General features: G+C 38.8%; 1 protein-coding gene across 2 annotated transcripts; it reads left to right on the forward strand.

Annotated features, from left to right (window-relative positions):
• Positions 1-10,222: 10,222 nt before the first annotated feature.
• nkx3-2 (NK3 homeobox 2) lies at positions 10,223-12,815 on the forward strand. Of its 2 annotated transcripts, XM_019362995.2 has the most exons (3): positions 10,223-10,897; positions 11,593-11,861; positions 12,064-12,815. In XM_019362995.2, exons 1-3 carry the CDS (start codon positions 10,525-10,527, stop codon positions 12,130-12,132), a joined length of 711 nt encoding a protein of 236 aa, XP_019218540.1. In that variant the 5' UTR covers positions 10,223-10,524; the 3' UTR covers positions 12,133-12,815. The 2 variants fall into 2 exon arrangements, with proteins under 2 accessions (XP_019218540.1, XP_005467390.1); XM_005467333.3 differs by having other exon boundaries at positions 10,225-10,897; positions 11,593-12,815.
• The last annotated feature ends 5,856 nt before the right edge of the window (positions 12,816-18,671 follow it).

Here is an 18,671-nt window from a genome sequence, read left to right on the forward strand (position 1 = left end):
TGCACAGAGAAGACTGAAACGACCCAGCAGACGGTTAAAAAGCCAAAACAGTTTTCTGGTTTTGTGAATGAAGCTCGGTGTGCTGGAAAAAGGTTGTGCAACGTGTTTTTGACTTTCTTTAAAGCAGTTTGGGACTTTTCACACTGGGTGGTACAGGACCTCTGGGCTCTGGCAGGACACGCTGCACCACCTTGACCTCAGCGCTGGCATCTGAATCTGACAGGCAGAACAGAAAACTCGATCCAGGACAACAACAACAACGTAAACTGCCTCTCGTCTCCCTTCTTTCCCTCCTGCGCGTGCCTGCTGGTGGGTAGCTGTTCAGTTTGTGGAGCAGAGAGCTGTGGAAAGATGGCGGTTTCACACAGCTGTCAACTGGAATAGAAGTAACTGTTGGGTTTGAGCAGAGGGGATCCTCTCAGGCTGTGGCAGGGGTAAGGGGGCTCACTCACTCCCACTGCTGCCTCTCTGCACTGGGAGTGGTCTTTCCTCTACTGGGGATTAGGCCAGGCCGACTGGCACTGAATATAATGCTCTCCCATTCAGCCACTCCTCTCACAAGACATAAAAGTTAACAGGTGTTTAATGTCAGAAGTGTTTCATACAAGAGTCATAGAAATAGTCAGCGACAGACAGCAGGGAGGGGTGGTGACTTACAGTCTTTATGGGGTTTTTTTTTTAATGCTTTTGCAGTATTGAAATGGCCTCTGTGGCTGAGCTGAAATTTGGATCAGTTTTGGCATCTGAAGCTGCAACAAATACACACCGGAGTGCAGAAATGTTACTAATATTTTGTTTTCTTTCCTACATTTTGGGGTCAAATGGATTGTTTGCAGTATGTCAGCACTGTGTGAAGTTTAAAAAAACACCACATGTTTTTACTAAACTAAGTGACGCTTAGTTTTACTGTGACAAGTAGATAGATTGTAGGTCTTTTTTTCTCTAGTGCTGTGATGACTGGGGTTTGCTTCCAGAGTACATTAAGAAAGGAAAACAAAAAGGTCACTCAGGCACTCAGGGAGCTTGTCCTACTCTGAGGTTCATGCCCTATCAGTATCTGATCTACACTATAATTTAATAGGTTCTTAATTTGCCCATTCTCCATCCCTCTTTTTGGTTTCCTGAAATCCAGTCCTTGTATTTTTTTTCTTCTTGTTGGCAGCTGAAAACATACTGCTCCCGTGCGCTGGCAGAAGAAAACAAAAACTCTGCTACAAGCTGAAAAACCTCAGAGAAGATGCTACATTGTTACACTGCGTATGTTAAAGCATTACAATACCTCCAAACAACACAGAACAAGCACATTATATTTGTTTATAAGATGTTAACAGGCAAAGCTGTGCCTCACCTGGACTATGTGCAGAGTAGGTGTGCAAGTACGGATGGGAGGAAATTAACTAGTTACTAACTTGTGTTTATGTTTCCTGATTCCAGCTTCTCAGGTTTTTGAACTGCTGGGTAAGCCGCTACATTATATTGTCAAAAGTATTCACTCGTCTGCCTTCACACAAATATGAACTTGCGTGACATCCAATTCTGAATCCATACATTTGCAGCTATGACAGCTTCAGCTCGTCTGGGAAGGCTTTACAGAAGTTTTAGGAGTGTGTTTATGGGAATTGTTGACCATTCTTCCAGAAGCGCATTTGTGAGGTCAGACACTGATGTTGGACGAGAAGGCCCCGCAGTCTCTGCTCTAATTCATCCAAAAGGTGTTCTGTCGGGTTGAGGTAGTAGTGAGGAAATTTCAGGACGGGACTTGTTGCACAGGTATCAACCTATCACGGTACTGCGCTGGAATTCATGGAGCTTCTGGGAGCGACCAGTTCTTTCACAAATGTTTGTAGAGGCAGTCTGCATGCCTATGTGACCATGGAAGTGATTGGAACACCTGAATTCAATGGTTTTGATGGGTGAGTGAATACTTTTGGCAATACAGTGTATGTCAAGCAACATGAAAAGCTACTTTGCATTGTATGAAAGAATATTCAGCAGATTAATTAATAATGACGGAGGATGTGTTGTAGCCTACTTTATTTATCAGATTGTATAAACAACAGCTGATACCTGTTTCCAGTATGTAAATGCTTTACCAGACTTATCAGGGCACTGTTTATTCAAAATGTTTCTACTAATCTCGGTCTTACAAATAAAACGTCAGCAAAAAATAAATCATCAGTATGTGAATTCACACCTTTAATAAAACGGTAGCTTCACCTCCCGTGCTTTGTCTTTGATATCAACAATTTGGCAAGTCCTGAACGAGCATCTTATCTAAGATTCACGGGAATTTCCTCCAGTGAAAACTGTTTTTCTGACTATTTTTTCCCCCTAACACAGTTACTGCAGTTCCATCCCTCACTGTGTGGGTTTGATTTAATCAGATTTGAAATTACATTTCTTCTGATGCTACGAAGCAGAACTTTTAAACTATGATCTTGTTGATATTCTACATTTGTTTGACCACCAAGAAATCCCATAAAACACCAAAAGCCACACAATTAACTGAGCTTGATTCCAACATTTTCTGCACATTCAGAACTTTGCATTGCACCTCTAATTCCTGTAATGTACTCGCATTCATATCACCCCAAAGCCTTTTAGACTGCAAGTCTCATTTTAGCAGTGTTATACACACACTTTACCTACCTTGCACTGACAATATAGAATTACCTGTTAACCTAACGTGCATGCCTTTGGACTGGAAACCCATGCAGTCCCAGGGAGAACAGGCCACACACAACAGTTCAGACAGTTTATTATCATCTCTGTCAGAGCTGTGGGTGATCAAACATGTGGTTTCATTACTGGACTCTAACATCCAGGTCACTGATTTCTTCTGACCAAAACCTGTAGCTAAAGACTTATTTAGGCTTACTTTTAACTAGTAGATATTATATTTGTGTCTTTTTATTTGTTTATTGTTGTCTGGAAAAATAATAAATACATTTTACTTATTTGATTGCGACAGTGCTAACCACACCGCCACCGTGCTTCATCCAAAAACTATCATTATGAGCTGTATAATGAGTGGATAAAAAAACAAAAGAGTTACTAACAATCATTTGATTTAATGATTCAATAATTTCTAAAGCAACAAGGCTAATGCTTTCACATGCACACAGTCACCATATAATTGAGAAAACTATTCTAATCGGTTTAAATTCAATCTCAAAATGACGTAGAGCAAATTTCTTTTTGCTTTCACATGTTGGTGCTATTTGCTTCCCACACTAGAGGTCTGTGTGTGATTAACTATTTCCTCTCTGTGGATCTGAAGTTAAAGAAAAATAGATTCATAGTTTTTGTCATGCCATGAAAAATCAGTCAGTGCCTCCAACCTTGCTCTCTCAGGATCAGCTGTGCTTTTTGTACAATAACCCTCTAAGTACATATAGGTTGGCTCTGGCTGTTTATACCTGTGATCCCCTTATAACCTTTTAATTTCAGAAGCTACCACGTGACATTTTCAAGGCAGAAAACACATTTAAGCATCAATATCAGAGAACATTTTATGATTCCAGCAGCAAAACTGCATCAATTTAATTACTTAAATTAGTGGAAATAAATAATGCTACCTTGGATTATACTTGTGCTAAAAGGTAAGTAAAACTAAACCTTTAATATAGTGTTACCCCAAATTATGAGAAAACCAAAAAAAAAAAAAAAAATCCAGGGTACCAGGGTTTCTGTTGCTCTAAATTATAGACATTAACCTGTCGCAGTTTTCTGCTGTGAGATATGCCATGATTTTGGCTTTTACATGGTAGCACGCAAAGTGGGTCTCATGTTTTATGTGTTCTTTAGCCAGGAACATTTCATACGCCTTCATAAGTCCATCTCCTGGGCGTTAAATAAATTGTGAAAAAGATTGAAGTGCTAAATTTCAGTCCAAGTGCCTGTACCTGAAATTGAAGTAAAATTTTGCTTACATTCAAGTTCTTGTACAAAAGAAAAGCTGATTCTGGGGGGGTCGGTGCACAGTTTTTTGTTTCCATGGCATGCTTTCTACAATATCTTGTCCACAAAGTTTTGAGTTCCTCCATTTCGCTGTTATTCATCCTCGTGATTGATTGTCTTTATGTTGTGAACTGCTTGTCAGACATTTGAACAGTTTAATATAATATCATATATCATATATGCATTAATAACTATCATGCTTTTGTTCTCTAAGTTGTAAACAGCACCCAGAGAGGAGGTAAATGCAAAGTATAAGTGAACCGGTAGGTGCAGCTGCAGTCTGAAAAAGTCCCATAATATCTCAAGAATTTCTAAATGGTCCTTGACGTTTTCATAACTACATCAATTGTATGTTCAAAAGTGGTATTTTGCATGTGACAGGAAACCACTGAAAGGGGTTCACAGCTTTGAAGGACATCTTTATTTAGGCGTGAGCGGAGGAGAAAGGAGACGGTCACTGAGCCCTGAGGAGGCAGCGAAAAGGCCCTTCAAACCTGAGAAGCCTTTCATGATGTGCTTGAGCTGCATGCATTATCTGTTGCATGCCAGGGGTGGATGGGAGCTCGTTTGTCAGCACAGCAGAGCCGAAAATAAACTATAAATCACGTCTGCACTATCTACACACATTAATTGGAGTGTAACAGCGGGCTATCCCCCCACTTCTGCCCCGGTGTCTGCAGTATTGTAGCCTAGAAGTTTTGAACAGCTTCCAAGAGGTGGAGGAACTTTTTTTTTTGCTTGTCTCTTGGTTCCATTTACTGTATTAAGTGTTCTGTCCCCAGGGCTCTTCCATTTAGTGCTCCATCGCATGCAAGGATAATTTTTCTTTGGGAAAGTGGGTTCAGTTGTAACTTAGGGGACTAAAAGCATACTTAAAGCTGGCAGTAACCCCCCCCCCCCCCCTCTGTCCCTTTCCTACCACTTTCCAATGTTGAGGTTGATTAAGGGTGCTATCACGGTGGACCTGATATTTGGTGGGAAATCTAGAGGGTGTTTGGGAGCATTTACTGCAAATGACTCTTGGCAGTGCCCTCTCATGTATTGCTCCATCTGAACACAATTTGGCAGCTCTAAGGAGGGGGCGTGGGGGCATGGCGTGCTGCGAGCCTCCTCCTTCATACCAGCGCATGAGGGAAAAAAAGAAAAAATCAAGACCTGTCATAAACACATCCTGCGGAGGAGGGGAAACAGAGATGTTACCACAGCAACTGGTATGTTACTGCATGGTGCAGGATTTCTGTTTAAAACATGAGATTAAATTCAAAGAACAGGCAGGATGGTGGTGGTGAATTAACAGCCTAATATGCTGTGAAAGTTTATTTCTGTACTGGAAAGAATGCAGGAATTTCACTGGAGGGGAGCTGCATTAATTAACTGTGTCAATGTAGAAAAAAACAGACTGAATATACCTTTTCCAGACATGGTCATCTCATCTTTTTAACGTTAGCATTTTCTAAGGTAGGCAGTTTCTTATTTTCGCCAGCAGAGGGGGCCATCCTGTGCCAAAAGCAGCCCTTTAAGCTTCATGTTGACCGTGAACAGACAAAGCGTGGGGTGTTGGCAAAGAGTGAAATGCCTTTTAAATGCAAAATTGAAGTTAGTTTTTTTTTTAAATTTGGTTTGATCTTTTTTCGTATGTTATCCAAAAACATAGTTTAAAAAATTCTATTAATTATTTAAGTATTAAAGCAAAACGCCCTTCAAATTGACAAGTTTCAGCTTCTCAAATGTGATGATTGGTTGCCTTTCTGTTTTAAACTGAATAGTGTTGAGGTTTGAATTGCAGGCTGGACGAAAAGAAGCAGCATCCTGTTCTTATCATGGTCTCAGAGTACATGTAATACCTCGTTTTTTGGCTTATTCCCCCTGTTTTTAAGTGCAGATGGCCAAAAGTTGTTGTTTTTTTCACTTATGAAATTCACAATCCTTCTATGCTTTGGTAAATAAAATACATTTTGCTTAGAGTTGTTCACAGTTTTACATATAATACCCCAGTTCATGCTAAAAAAGTACAGTAAAAATCATTTTCTGTATCTATAGATCGGACTTAGGATTTCAGGATCAGGTCTATGTGTACCTTTTGAATGGTGAAAAAGATGCATGTTTGTGCAATTCTTTTTCAGTTTTAAGGTGCAAATACAAACATTTTTAATTGACTTTTTTTTTATTATTATTATTTTACTCTAAAATTTCAGGGTTAAACATAAGAATTTAATCCAATCTGACATGTTTCACTCAGTTTCTGTCATTTGTATTGGAAGCAATGTGGTGGAGCACTTAGCATTGTCACCTGACAGTAAGAAGGTTCTGGGTTTGAACTTCCCTGGGGTCTTTGTTCTCCGTGAGCGTTTTGGTTTCTCTGGTTTCCTGCCACAACCCGAATACGTGCTTGTCAGGTTAATCTGTGATTATGAGTTTGCCTTAGGTGCAGGTGTTGAGACACGCACGAACAAAAAAAGATTTAAGTGGTTAGCCTGAGTAGAAAAGTGCTCATACAAATGCCAGTCCATATTCAAGTGCATGAATAATTAATAATCAAAAGTACATAAATTAATTGAATGTGTACCTCTAAAATCAAGTTTATGCCTTATTTTAAAAAGTCATGTTTTTGCACTATTATAGAAAGCACAGAATTGCCAGAAGAAATCTAAGACTGGTCTCCACAAGCTGTGAAGAGTACAAAGGTATTACCTTAGACGGGTACCACCATACTGTCTTATTAAGATATTTAAGGATACAACAAGACAATAACGTCTTTTATTTTAGGAGGAAGAGTGTTAGGGGGAAAATCTATTATCTATTAAGTCTATTAAAATATTATATTTATATTAGAAACTATTAAAATGCTATAACTGTGTCATATGGTTATATCTCCAGCAAAATAATTAGGTAAGTCATTTTCCAAGTATTGTATTTAAATACAGTTATTAGGGACAACTACGTCATCTGGGTATTTTATGATACATATTATTTTATTACCAAAACAAGAGATTACAAAACCTAAACGAAACAGAAACCGACTTAATCATAAAATAAGAAGGTTACATAAGAATGTTACAGAATAAACTACTGAGAGAGATTCGTACTGAAATATTGTTGTAATCGATTAGAAAATATGACGCTAATGGGATTATTCTGTATATCATTCATTAAAAAGTGCTCAAATATCGGCATTTACAGGTAATAATGTAACATTTCATCATCACACCATCATGGCCTGAAATGGCAGATTTTTAGGAGCCCATCACACTTAAAAGAAAAAGATATAAAGAAAAGAGAAACGATAATAAGAAAATCATTTTCTGATCGTTCCTTTCGGTGATTTATGGCACATTTTCAAGACTAAATGTAACAAAGGGTGTTGAACGCTGGGGAAAGGGCCTAATTTACCTTACATTGTTATGAGGTATTGATTCCAGTTGTTCAAATGAATCAAATGATCAAATGATCCCTTTTTTGTGAGTCAAATCAGCTGTTTACATTTCCTGCCTCTTACAGCTACTTGCCGCTTATTGCTGTTTCTCGCAGTGTGGTTACCAAAAACACAGAGTAACCCGCGGAGCTCTGCTCGACATCACAGTGATAGGCTGCACACTGGCTGACTCTGCTGGAGAATTGGCAGACTTTTCTATTTATTTTCCATTTTTCCCAGGATGAAGCGCAGTGTACGGGTCAACGAGGCTTGTTTAGGACTAAAGAAAACCGTGTGGTATGAGAAAGAGGGAGAGAGAGAAACTTTCTACAATACAAGAGATTTTTTAAGTGTGTGATGTACCACTCTGTGTGTTGTTGGCCTTGGGTGGAATGAGCAGTTTCTAAAAGAACAAGGGCAGGGTGTGTGAAAATATCCAGATGTGTCGGCGGTTTTGTGCTTTCCCTTTTTTCCAGTTGTGTTTTCATTGCTTGCGGTGATGCAGACTTTCATCCGCAAGGTCACATCCAGCCCTGAGACAATGCCACTTAATGTCATTTAATTCATTTTCACGGGGCAGGGAGATGCGGTTGCACCGAGTGATTTTTAAAAGAAGCTTCAGACGTGCGGCTTCACATATCGTTGAAGTTTTGGGGGGAGAGAAACTTCTTTTTGAGATGTGTTCACTGAAAAAAAAGCAAAGCGTGTTTTTAACTTTTCCAATGGCTGGGATGACCCCAAAGACACCAGATGTCAAAAAGTTAAGAGGTATTTTCACTGGCCACTAGATGGTATAATATATGCACGCAACAGGGTTTGGACCAGATGACAGCAGCACTGATAAACTCCACTCAGCTGGGGCGAATTTTCACACTTTTTCTACGTGTTATTCACAGGATGCTGGGTTCGTTTAGCAGAGTTGTGGGTGTATTACAGAGCCGCACCAGCTGCTTTCAGGATGCACAAAAAAAAAAGCGCTCGCAAGAAAGGGCATATTTAGATTTATCATCCAGCTCAGCATTTAAAGCTAATATTTATTCAGTTCCTCTGATTTTTCAAAACAGAAAGGATGTCCAAAAAGCGTCTGGATCGAGAACACTGACTGAAGCTTGAGCTTTTCTTGATCTTGATTTCACAGTTCAAGATTATTGAACGAAACTTTTCATCTGGTATCTTTTCAAATAATCGATTCTGCGTTTAACTGTAGATTAAAGCCGGCAGCGAAAGTCAAGCGCAGAAAATGAAATGAGTCTCAAAAGCGCAAAGGAAACAAAATATAAATATGTAGTAAAATTAGACAAAAAGTTTAACAGGTATTCGTGCTAATATAATAATAATAATAATAATAATAATAATAATGATAATAATAATACGTTTTGTCCCTGTTTATCTTAATTGACGCGATTTCTTACCAGCATTGATAAGAATAAACTGAATTAAACACATTAAACAGTTCCATAGACAAATATGACTCAAAAGCAAAGGTTTTAATACCTTTCAGAATGGTTTATTTAGGATCGTGTGAGGTGTCTAGGTCATCTGAAAAAGTCTTATTAATCCTAATAACTATGTCATGTCCATGTTATCCTCTGACCTGAGCGTTTAGACGGCGACGAGGTCATTATGTTAACTATTTAATCCAATTTAGTGGTAAATAAAAACAGCAGAAAAGCGCTGAGATCCGGTTTTTAGGCGAGCGACGTGCAAAACGCCACAAAGGTCAAGATCCGGACCTGCAGCTCAGATGGTTGTCCACTTAAACTTTGAGACTGGGTGGACTATCACGCTTGATACCCAGCAACATACTAACGCCTAAAAGTGGTCATACATTCAGTATATCTGATACTTAGAGCGTTTCAACAAAGCTCGGCTTAAAAAAAGGCAAACGTTCATTTTACGCACAAAATAATTATCCGTAAAAAAGGCGATTTTTAAAAGAGTCACGTATTCTTTTAAATGGAAGTTAAATCAGTTTGGATTCTTAATCATCAGGAAAAGGAATTCATTGTTTAAAGGGCGTTGCACTGAAATCAGTAAAAACAGCCTCTACTGAATCTAATAAGACTTCAGAAATTCAGTACTTGTGAGGTGCCTTTTATTTTTCACTCATAGTCTGCTTATATAGTTGAAGACGTTTGCGGATATGCTGAGGTTTTAACGATTCAAGATGCCGGGTGTAAAGAAGGTGATACATTGTGTTAACTTAATTAAAGGTAGACGGCGTGAATAGCCTGTCACTCGCTGGTCAACCCTGAAGGCAACAACAATCACATTACGCGCGGGACTCACAGGATTCCCAGACAGATCTGAAGGTTGATGAAGGGTTAAGGTTTTTTTTTAATGATTACATTTTCTACAAATTCAGTCCTGATGTTGCATTTAAGTGATTTGAGGAAAATCGGAGACAATGCTTACTACTATACAGTTCTGAATGATGTTGCTGGTGAATTATACTATCTTGTGATCTCGGACATTTGCGCATGCAATCCTCATTTTTCTTGCTGCAGGATTGTTTTTATTTTTATTTATTTATTTTTTTTTACTTGAGCAACGCAAGAGAATCTGGTCTTTAGCTAAATTAACCATACATTTTGTTACATAATAAAACATTACCAAAAAGCAATCCTATACCCAGGAGTCATACATGCACGGAGATCGTCCTCTTGTTTTGGATGAAGTTTCGGTTAACATAAATGCGTTGGTTGACATTTGCTTCTCAAGCTCTGACCAAAGTAAGTTTTTTTTTCTTCCCCCAGCTGGTTAAAAGCAGCATGACGTCGTTTACAGTGGCCAATCATAAAACGGCTTTCCTCTTCTCTGGGCCAATCGGACGCGAAAAGGACTGCCTGTCAGTCACAGGTGAGGGCGTATGGTGAAAAAATTGGGTGAAAAGAGCTGGAGATTGTAGTGAGTCCGGGTTGATGGTAGAGCTATGCAGCGGAGCAGCATCGCTTCTGCGGATGTAGCAGAAACTTTTTACGGCTTCTCCCGAGGGATGCGACTAGAAACCAACACTGGAGGGGAAAAGTTAAGAGCCAGCAGCGATCGACGGAGGGAGTAAAATAAAATGTGGATGAACTGACATTTACTCTACTATCTGGGCCGGGTAATTACTGAACCTGAAGTCAGAGCAATCTTCGCTTCTTTGAAAAATGGCCGTTCGTGGCAACTCGCTGATGCCTTTCTCAATCCAAGCCATCCTGAACAAAAAAGACGACAGTCGACACTTGCCAGATTTGGACATGTGCTTCTCAAAGACTGCCTGCTGGAAAATATTTGGAGAGATGGACGGCGGATCGAGGAGAAACGAGAGTGAAGCTTGTGAGCCGACCGACCAGAAGAGCTACGACTCGGATTCGGGACTCAGTGAGGACAACGACAGCAAGACTCCAGCCCCATGTAAATCGGAGAAAGACGGAGACCCTGCGTCGGATGTGCCGGAGGAAAGCCTGCAGGAGGAGACGGACCACGAGTCTGCAGCTGCGGAAAACTCCAAGAGTGACACGGAGCCCGGTAATGGCACGGGTAAGTAGGCCAGAAAGATCAGAACGACACTATAACTCAGGGGGGAAAGCGTGACTGGTTTAAGTACAACAATAAGACTCCGCGAAACTCTTCGCTTTAATACAGAGTTCAGTCTGAAAGAGCCGAGTGCTCTTTTAATTTAGAAGTTTACACTGCTGTTACAGCTGTGTGGAATCATAAGAAGTGCTGCGAGGTGTTATTGCAGGGCATAGGCCCTATTTTCAAAACTTCTTCACATCCTGATAGCTTTTATGCACCAAGTCCTCTCGTTACGCATGAGTATATATGCATACCTGGCTTAATTTTAGACTTTGTCACGATAACGTTGATGATTTGGCACGTTTATGTTTTGACTAACGATACAATCGACCAGCAACACACAGCTGGTTTAGTGTCAGGAGTAATGATCTTAAATGAAATTTTAAATGAGGCCTAAATGAAAATCGACCTTTTTTGTTTAATCTAAAATAAAAAAGAAAAGTAAACGCAGATTGTTTTTAATAAAAAGTGAAAATAAGCACACCTTCGTATAAGTTCGCACATTTCTCTAAGTTTAATTTTTCGCCTTTTCATTTCACTGATTCAAAACTCAAAGCAACCATGAAATAATCGACAAGTATGAACTTAATGACCCTAAATGTGAGACAAATAAGAGATTCAAATGCATCGTCCATCTGTGTGCCCTCCTCTTCCAGATTCCAGCAACCTGGACGAGAAGAGTCTGGATCAACCTAAACAGCGGAAAAAGCGCTCCAGAGCTGCCTTCTCTCACGCTCAGGTCTTCGAGCTGGAGCGCCGTTTCAATCACCAGCGGTACCTTTCCGGGCCGGAGCGGGCGGACCTGGCGGCCTCCCTGAAGCTCACAGAGACTCAGGTGAAGATCTGGTTCCAGAACCGCCGGTACAAGACGAAACGCCGCCAGATGGCCGCCGATCTTATGGCTTCAACCCCAGCAGCCAAGAAGGTAGCGGTGAAAGTTTTGGTGCGGGACGACCAGAGACAGTACAGCCCGGGAGAGATCTTGCGGCCCCCGCTGCTCTCCCTGCAACCGTCCTACTATTACCCCTACGCCTACTGCCTCCCTGCATGGACGCTCTCTGCGTGTGCGGGGAACCAGTGAAAACTCGGTGACTGTATTTATTCACTTTTATTATTTTTGCTCCCAGGAAGCCCAAATAGCTTTACTTCTGACAAGAGGAAGAGGCCTGAGGGGACTGCTCAACGTCTCTGATTGAATTTCCTCACCATGTTGTCCAGGCAAGACAGCAAAAACTTTTCATGGCTTTTCACATCCTGAAATACTTTAAAGCGACTCCTTCATGTATGTAGTAAGGTTTTTCCCCCCTCCAGGGACCCGTTAAAGAAACAGTTTCTCATGATTTAGACCCTAAAATCATAAGCGGAGAGACAGGACCTCCTAAAAATGTCACTATGTTATCCTCTGAGGAGTGACACAGCAATAATATTAAAGTATTTGTGTCTTTGCTTGGACTCCCTCAAGGACCTCTGAAGCCCCCGGAACCTGTTCTGGAAACCGGAGGCCTGAGCAGACTGAAAATGTCACCTTATGTTGATTTATATTTTACATGCGCCTTCCTACCTCTGCAGTGATTGGAAATAGGCATATTCCATTAACTTCTCAAACAGCTGTCTCTGTTGCAGGTTGTGTATTTTTTTTTTCTCTTGCTGTGTTTGTAAAGGTAAGATAATTCAGCACTTTTGAGCATATACGTTACTTTATTTCAATGCATTATAGTGTGGTTCGCTGTTAGACTGAAAAGAGGCGGTTTGTTGAGTTACTGGCCTATAGCAGGAAGCAGGCTAAAACAAGCCGACCTCCTATTAAAATGTACATGTTTTATTTGTGTTAAGTGACTGTTTAGATCGAAAAACATTAAAACATATCAGGCATTACTTTCATTGGGATGCAATTTTATTTTTTAAGGGTTACGTTTAATATTGGAACATTAAATCTAAATATCCACAAAGCAATCAAAATTTTACCAATAATTAAAACAATTTAACCCTTTTTTGTCCGACAAACACAAATAAGCTCTCTTTCACTCTTTTTAACCTAATGGCCAAAAAGAAAATAAATGCACAAACGCCCCCCATTGAATTATTGTTGATATTAATTGTAAGCTTTTCTAGAAATTTCAGAATAGTTACAGGTCCAGGTACAATACTGTACTGCGCCCCCCCCTTTTTGTGTTTTATTTTATTTTATATATATATATATATTTTATCACCAAAAGCTCCCTCGAAGCTTAAAAATAATCATAAATTGTCGTTAAATCGGATTAACGTGGATCTGAACTTATACCAATAATTAAATTAATTAATTGAAAAGGTGGCTTTTCTGTGCTTTGAGATCTGAAAACGATTGAAACACGGATAATATCCTACTAAATCAACAGTGGACACACACACGCACACAAACACATACACAGAGACGCAGTAAACCAAAAATTAAATATAGTTTTTTATAAAAATCTAGTCTATTTAATTTCAGTTAAATTATTATTTATACACCTACCACTGTAAACATTATTTTGCTTAAATTGTGTGTCTCGTTTCACTTTCCTCCTGTTTACTATGGTGTTACTGTCAGACACTGAGACCTTGTAGATGTCATCTGGGCCACTATGGCTTTCTTCCTAAACACACCTGTCAGACAGTGATGAATGGCTGTGTAATTCCCGGACAGGGCAAACTGACAGCTACCTTTAGGGCCGTATGTCAACACGAGGAGAGGAGTATTCTGGGGTTAAGGAGGCCGATGTCACTGCTGTTAGAGAATAAAAAGGGGGGTTCTCATTTGCGGCTGTTAGCAGATAGAAGACAATATCTTAAAAGAAAAAAAATGAAACAAAACACGAAGCTTCGCTAACTTCCGGCTGAATAGTGCAACTGAAATATGAGGGGAGTCGTACAAGCTGTTATTTTGTATCCAATAACGGCCTAAGTGTTAAGTCAGGGTCAACAGGGAGCTGTCGTACGTTAAATATCCATCTCTTACCTTTCAAAATACTTCCATTACTTACGGACACTAACGCAGCCGTCATGAGGTGTATCATGAGGTGTTGGCTGTTGGACAGGAAGATCAGCGTGGATGATTAAAGATACACTGAACATCCAAGTTATCGCGTGGGACACATGGACGCGGAAAGGAATCAAGACCGTGAACCCTGCAGACTCCGTTTATTGGGACACAAGTTAGAAAACGCAACGCGTTTTACGCACGAACAAATGGGTCTATGTAGTGTCTCAGTTAATCAGTGCACCATTCTTTTTAACCCTATATAGTAAGACATGCCCACTCACGAAAGGCGCCAGTATGTCCTCAAATCTAATCTACTTGATGCAGGTATACTTGTCACCCGAGGCCATTGCCAGCAGCGGTGATGCTGCTCATTGGCTCCTTTGGAGCTTGAAGGACAGAGAGGGATATTGGGGAGTGGACCGTCCCACATTGCTTCCTTTCATACCTGCATGTGGAGATATCTGATATAGAGGGACATATCGCGGCTCTTTTTCCTTTTAACCTCTGCTACTTGAAATGCAAACACCCCCATCGGTGTACATTAGACCCATTCCAACTACTCCCCATTATTTCCCCATAGCTGTATACGTTGCAATATCATTGTTTTGTTTTTGTAGTTTTGCAGTTAGGATTCGACTTTTACAGCAAATATTCTCTACAGTTTCCCCTAAGCAAACAAATGTATTAATATGTTAAAATCAGAATTTAAATTTTATTTCGATTTTACGCACAAGCAGCAGCTTCTCTTCTTTAAAAGGTTATCGTGAAAAAGTAATATTTTTAACTACAAAAAAGGAGATGTAGTTTCGAACGCTTAATCGAATAGTTTTCTGGAGTAGCAGGACTTCGGATTATGACCAAGATAATTCCAAACCAGCCACTTTATTTCATCTATTTTTGGTCGTTCTGTGAAAAATAATTTCCATTTCTTTTTTTCCAAACCTGGCTTTAATTGATCTGGAAGTCACGGAGAATTCCATCGTCTTTTCTAGATTTTTGTACAGAGCAGAAATTAATTAGATTTTCACTGGAACGCCGCACCTATTATTCCATATTGAGTTACAGTACCGATGACAGAAAACTGACAGTAATTAGACAATGTTTCCACCTTATAAAGGATCAGTAAAAGATCATCAAAGGGTGGATTTAAGTTTGTGATTATAAAGACTTATCCCATATCACCCAATCTAACTTTAGTCTGCTTTTGAGTCTTTTTCCGCGTGAAGTACAGAAGGAAGAAAAGGTAAATGAGATAATAAAATCCCCCTGTGTATTCTCAAAGTCACTTAGCGCATCGTTGAATGTTTAAATGTCACCATAACACACGATTTAAACAATCACTTTTGTCAAATCTTTTTTCCCCCCGTGAAACAAGTCAAACTGTGAACAATCAGTCACGGCTTCATTTACTTCAAGATATTTTTTAACATCGTATACTAGAACATTATATAACGGTTATAGGCCTCAGCAGGAATGTTTAATCTGCCTGTGTGTGTGTGTGTCTGTGTGATTTAAAATAATAATATACTCTCATATTGGATTTGGATTTTTAAGAAATTAATCAGATGATCTTGTTTTGTTGCCACGTTTCAAATACCCGCCCTTTTTATTAGGCTACTACTATTTTTTTGCTTTTTATTTTTTTTCATACAAAGAAAAAATGTCTCAAACCACACAATTCCAGGCACTCAACGTAGCGCTTTGAACAACCACCTATCCCGAGTGCCTGAACTTGGATGTTTTATGCTGTTTTTCGGTCACAATACTTTCCATTTTTCTTTTTTCGCCGATGGTTCGAGGGACACCAAGTAGCGTTCTATTTTTCTTTTTTTTGCATGTTGAATAGTGCTTTAACAGTTATTATTTTTGCATGAACTTTAATCCCCATGTTTTAAGTACTAACGCTGCAACTCTATATTCAACATGCCAGTTTTGCCACAGCAGATTTTTCACGACATTGATGATTTTACCACATAATGATCACAAGCCAGCAATCACCGGAAATTTCCAAAGACATACTGATCTTTGTATTTCCGTGTTTTTAAGCATTTTCTTTGAAGAGTCCGGCTTTACAGTAATCCTGACATACAAAAGATCCGAGACCTTCTTCAAGCCCATTCACTCTGCAACTTTAAATTCTTTGCAGATCAAACACACAGCAGAATGAACTTGCAATGCAAAATAAACAGTGAAATTCAAAGTAGCTCTCTGGGTTTTTTTTTTTGTTTTTTTTTTTTCCAAACTGCTGTTTCTTCGCCGTCCTCAAATTGTGCGTCTCTTCTTACAAAACCCTTTTTTAAAAACAATTAGACAATATTTTTCTCTGTAGCTTTCTGTCTCGCCAAGGAAGCTGTCAATCACACCCTTATATGGATTTTAGGATATACCGAGCTGCCATTCACTGTCACTTGCTTCAAAGTGGCCCAGGTGCAGATTCCTCTTTATCCCCTATTCCCAGTGGCATCCTTCCCCTGCACTGAAAAGACAATGTGAAAGACGAGGACTGCAAAAACGTTAAAAATAATACAGAGGACATTTTCAAGAAAACATACAAAAACAGTTGATAGAAGATGTAAGTTGTGACAAAGACCAATCACGTTTTTTTTCTTCCATACAGTAAATGTAACTTGGTCATTTATATTAAGTTACACTGTGCGCATCTAGCTCCAGCAGTCATGGGGGAAAAAGCAAAAAACTATGCAGTGAGATATCTGGGACATAGCTGTAATTCCATAGTTTGTAGATTATAGGTTTCAATGGTAAAATTGTAGGCTATAAAATAATTTGTGTGTCTCCCCATGGTTGACAGATTTAGCTTTAATATCCACACAATGGTTTAAGAAATTCTTGTAATTCTTCTGTTTATTTTGTTGAGTAACTAATGGTGCATATTTGTAAACTGAATAAAAAAGGTTAGGAATGAAGCCTAAAGAGTTCATGTAAAACAATAATGAATCATATTTCTTTGAATACCTAACAGAATTACTATTTTCTTGGGGTTTTTTTCAGTGTCAATGATTGGAGTAAAGATATAATTTACATTCAACTGGTAAAAAATTTGAATTGTGTAATGTTAAAAAAAGACATCTGTCTATCTATGAAGAGCAGACTGCTGAAATGTAGTTATTAATACAGATAAGTGTTTATCATCAAAAAACAAAATAATACATATTGAAAAGAAAAGCGAGTAAGGTGGTTCTATAACTTTAAATAGTCCTTTCCAGCCTTTGTACCGTTAAAGCTGTTATAATTAGTCATCACAATCTGCACTCCAAGAATCCCCTTTACCGTTTGACATGTGAGATGTGATCAGGCATTAAATGGCAACTTCATGAAAAGTCTGTTCTAAATCTTTTGTGGTAGAGATGATATAGATATTGGTTTATAGCCAACATTTTATTAACCCTATTAAAACTAATATTATGGTGCTCAATAGACCTATGTCTGCTATTTTGTTTGTTTGAAGTGTAGGTCTTTATCAGTACTCAGTCAATGGGAATTTCCAGACAATGCATAAAGTACACACAGATATGAATGAAAAGACGCTCCAGCTTAGTGGTGGAAGTATTGAGACTGACTGAAAGAAGCAATCCAGAACAAAGCTTTTCAGGAGAACTCATTATAAATAAAAGGTCTTCATTCAAAACTTGACTTAAGGCTATAATAAGCTGTAAAAGTCAACATACTTAAAGAATGGCTGCTTTCATGTTACTGTATTGCTAATGTATGATCATTTCAATGAGTGGTTGAGCTGGAGCTTTTTAGGCACCTAGGCTATTTGACGGTGTGTCGTATTGCATTGTATCATATTTCAAAAGATAATTATATGTTTGTGCACAACATTATTATTAATGATCGAGTTAAAGCAGTGGAACAAATAACCCAATATTTGAAAAGGCAATGTGACATACAAAGAAGCTGACAATGGAAGTACTAAAAGTACATGAAAATAGTACCTTAGCATAGTATATGGAGCTCTAAATGTCTGGACTCTAATCTTTCATCTGTATAATATAGGCATCTCAGACACAAAACACAGGAGCTCCACCCACCTGGTTTTCAAACCTTCTGTTTGTGAGAGGCAGCAAATCAGAAGAATTTAACTATAAAGGACAGTGAAGAGCTAAGATGATTTGTTTATTTTGAACTGTGGCTCAAGCAAAGCTATTCTCACAGAAAAAAAAAGGAAAATATTTAGTTTGAAATTCATTTTGTAGGTCCCATTTAAATACTGCAGTACCACTTTCTATTTTTAAAAGGAAATAATGTACTTTGTACTCAGCTACATTATTTCAAAAGCATGAATTTCTTCTTATTATTTAACATTTGACTGAAGTAAAATGACAATAACATGTATATTCTAACATTTGGCAGCTATCTTGAAACACACAGGCAACACCTTGAGGCAACTATTGTTGTGAATTGGCAATACATAAATAAAATTGAATTGAATCACCAGTAAAATCTGAAAAATATGAATACAGCAACAAAATATAGTTTTAAAAATCCTGTTTCCTCTGGAAAATATACTTCTACTACCGTATTTACGCTTGCATAATTCTTTCTTTTAATGTCACTTATAATAAACATATTTTACTTTAGGTGTCTTCGGAAGACAATACATTTGTACTTTTACTTAAGTTGGGTTGCTTCTTTTAGTCCTTGATATAATTTTTGAATTCCCAAATCCCCCCTCACCTCCTGCTAGTCTTCGTCTCCCCTTGTGCCACT

This window comes from Oreochromis niloticus, linkage group LG2 (genome assembly GCF_001858045.2).
Source record: "Oreochromis niloticus isolate F11D_XX linkage group LG2, O_niloticus_UMD_NMBU, whole genome shotgun sequence".
Classification (NCBI taxonomy): domain Eukaryota; kingdom Metazoa; phylum Chordata; class Actinopteri; order Cichliformes; family Cichlidae; genus Oreochromis; species Oreochromis niloticus.

What these genes read in the sequence shown, in the direction of transcription:
- nkx3-2 (XM_005467333.3), top strand. Translation starts at nt 10,525, where the DNA reads ATGGCCGTTCGTGGCAACTCGCTGATGCCTTTCTCAATCCAAGCCATC. An exon ending in GGAGCCCGGTAATGGCACGG is followed by an intron (nt 10,898 to 11,592) that starts GTAAGTAGGCCA and finishes CTCCTCTTCCAG; the next exon opens with ATTCCAGCAACCTGGACGAG.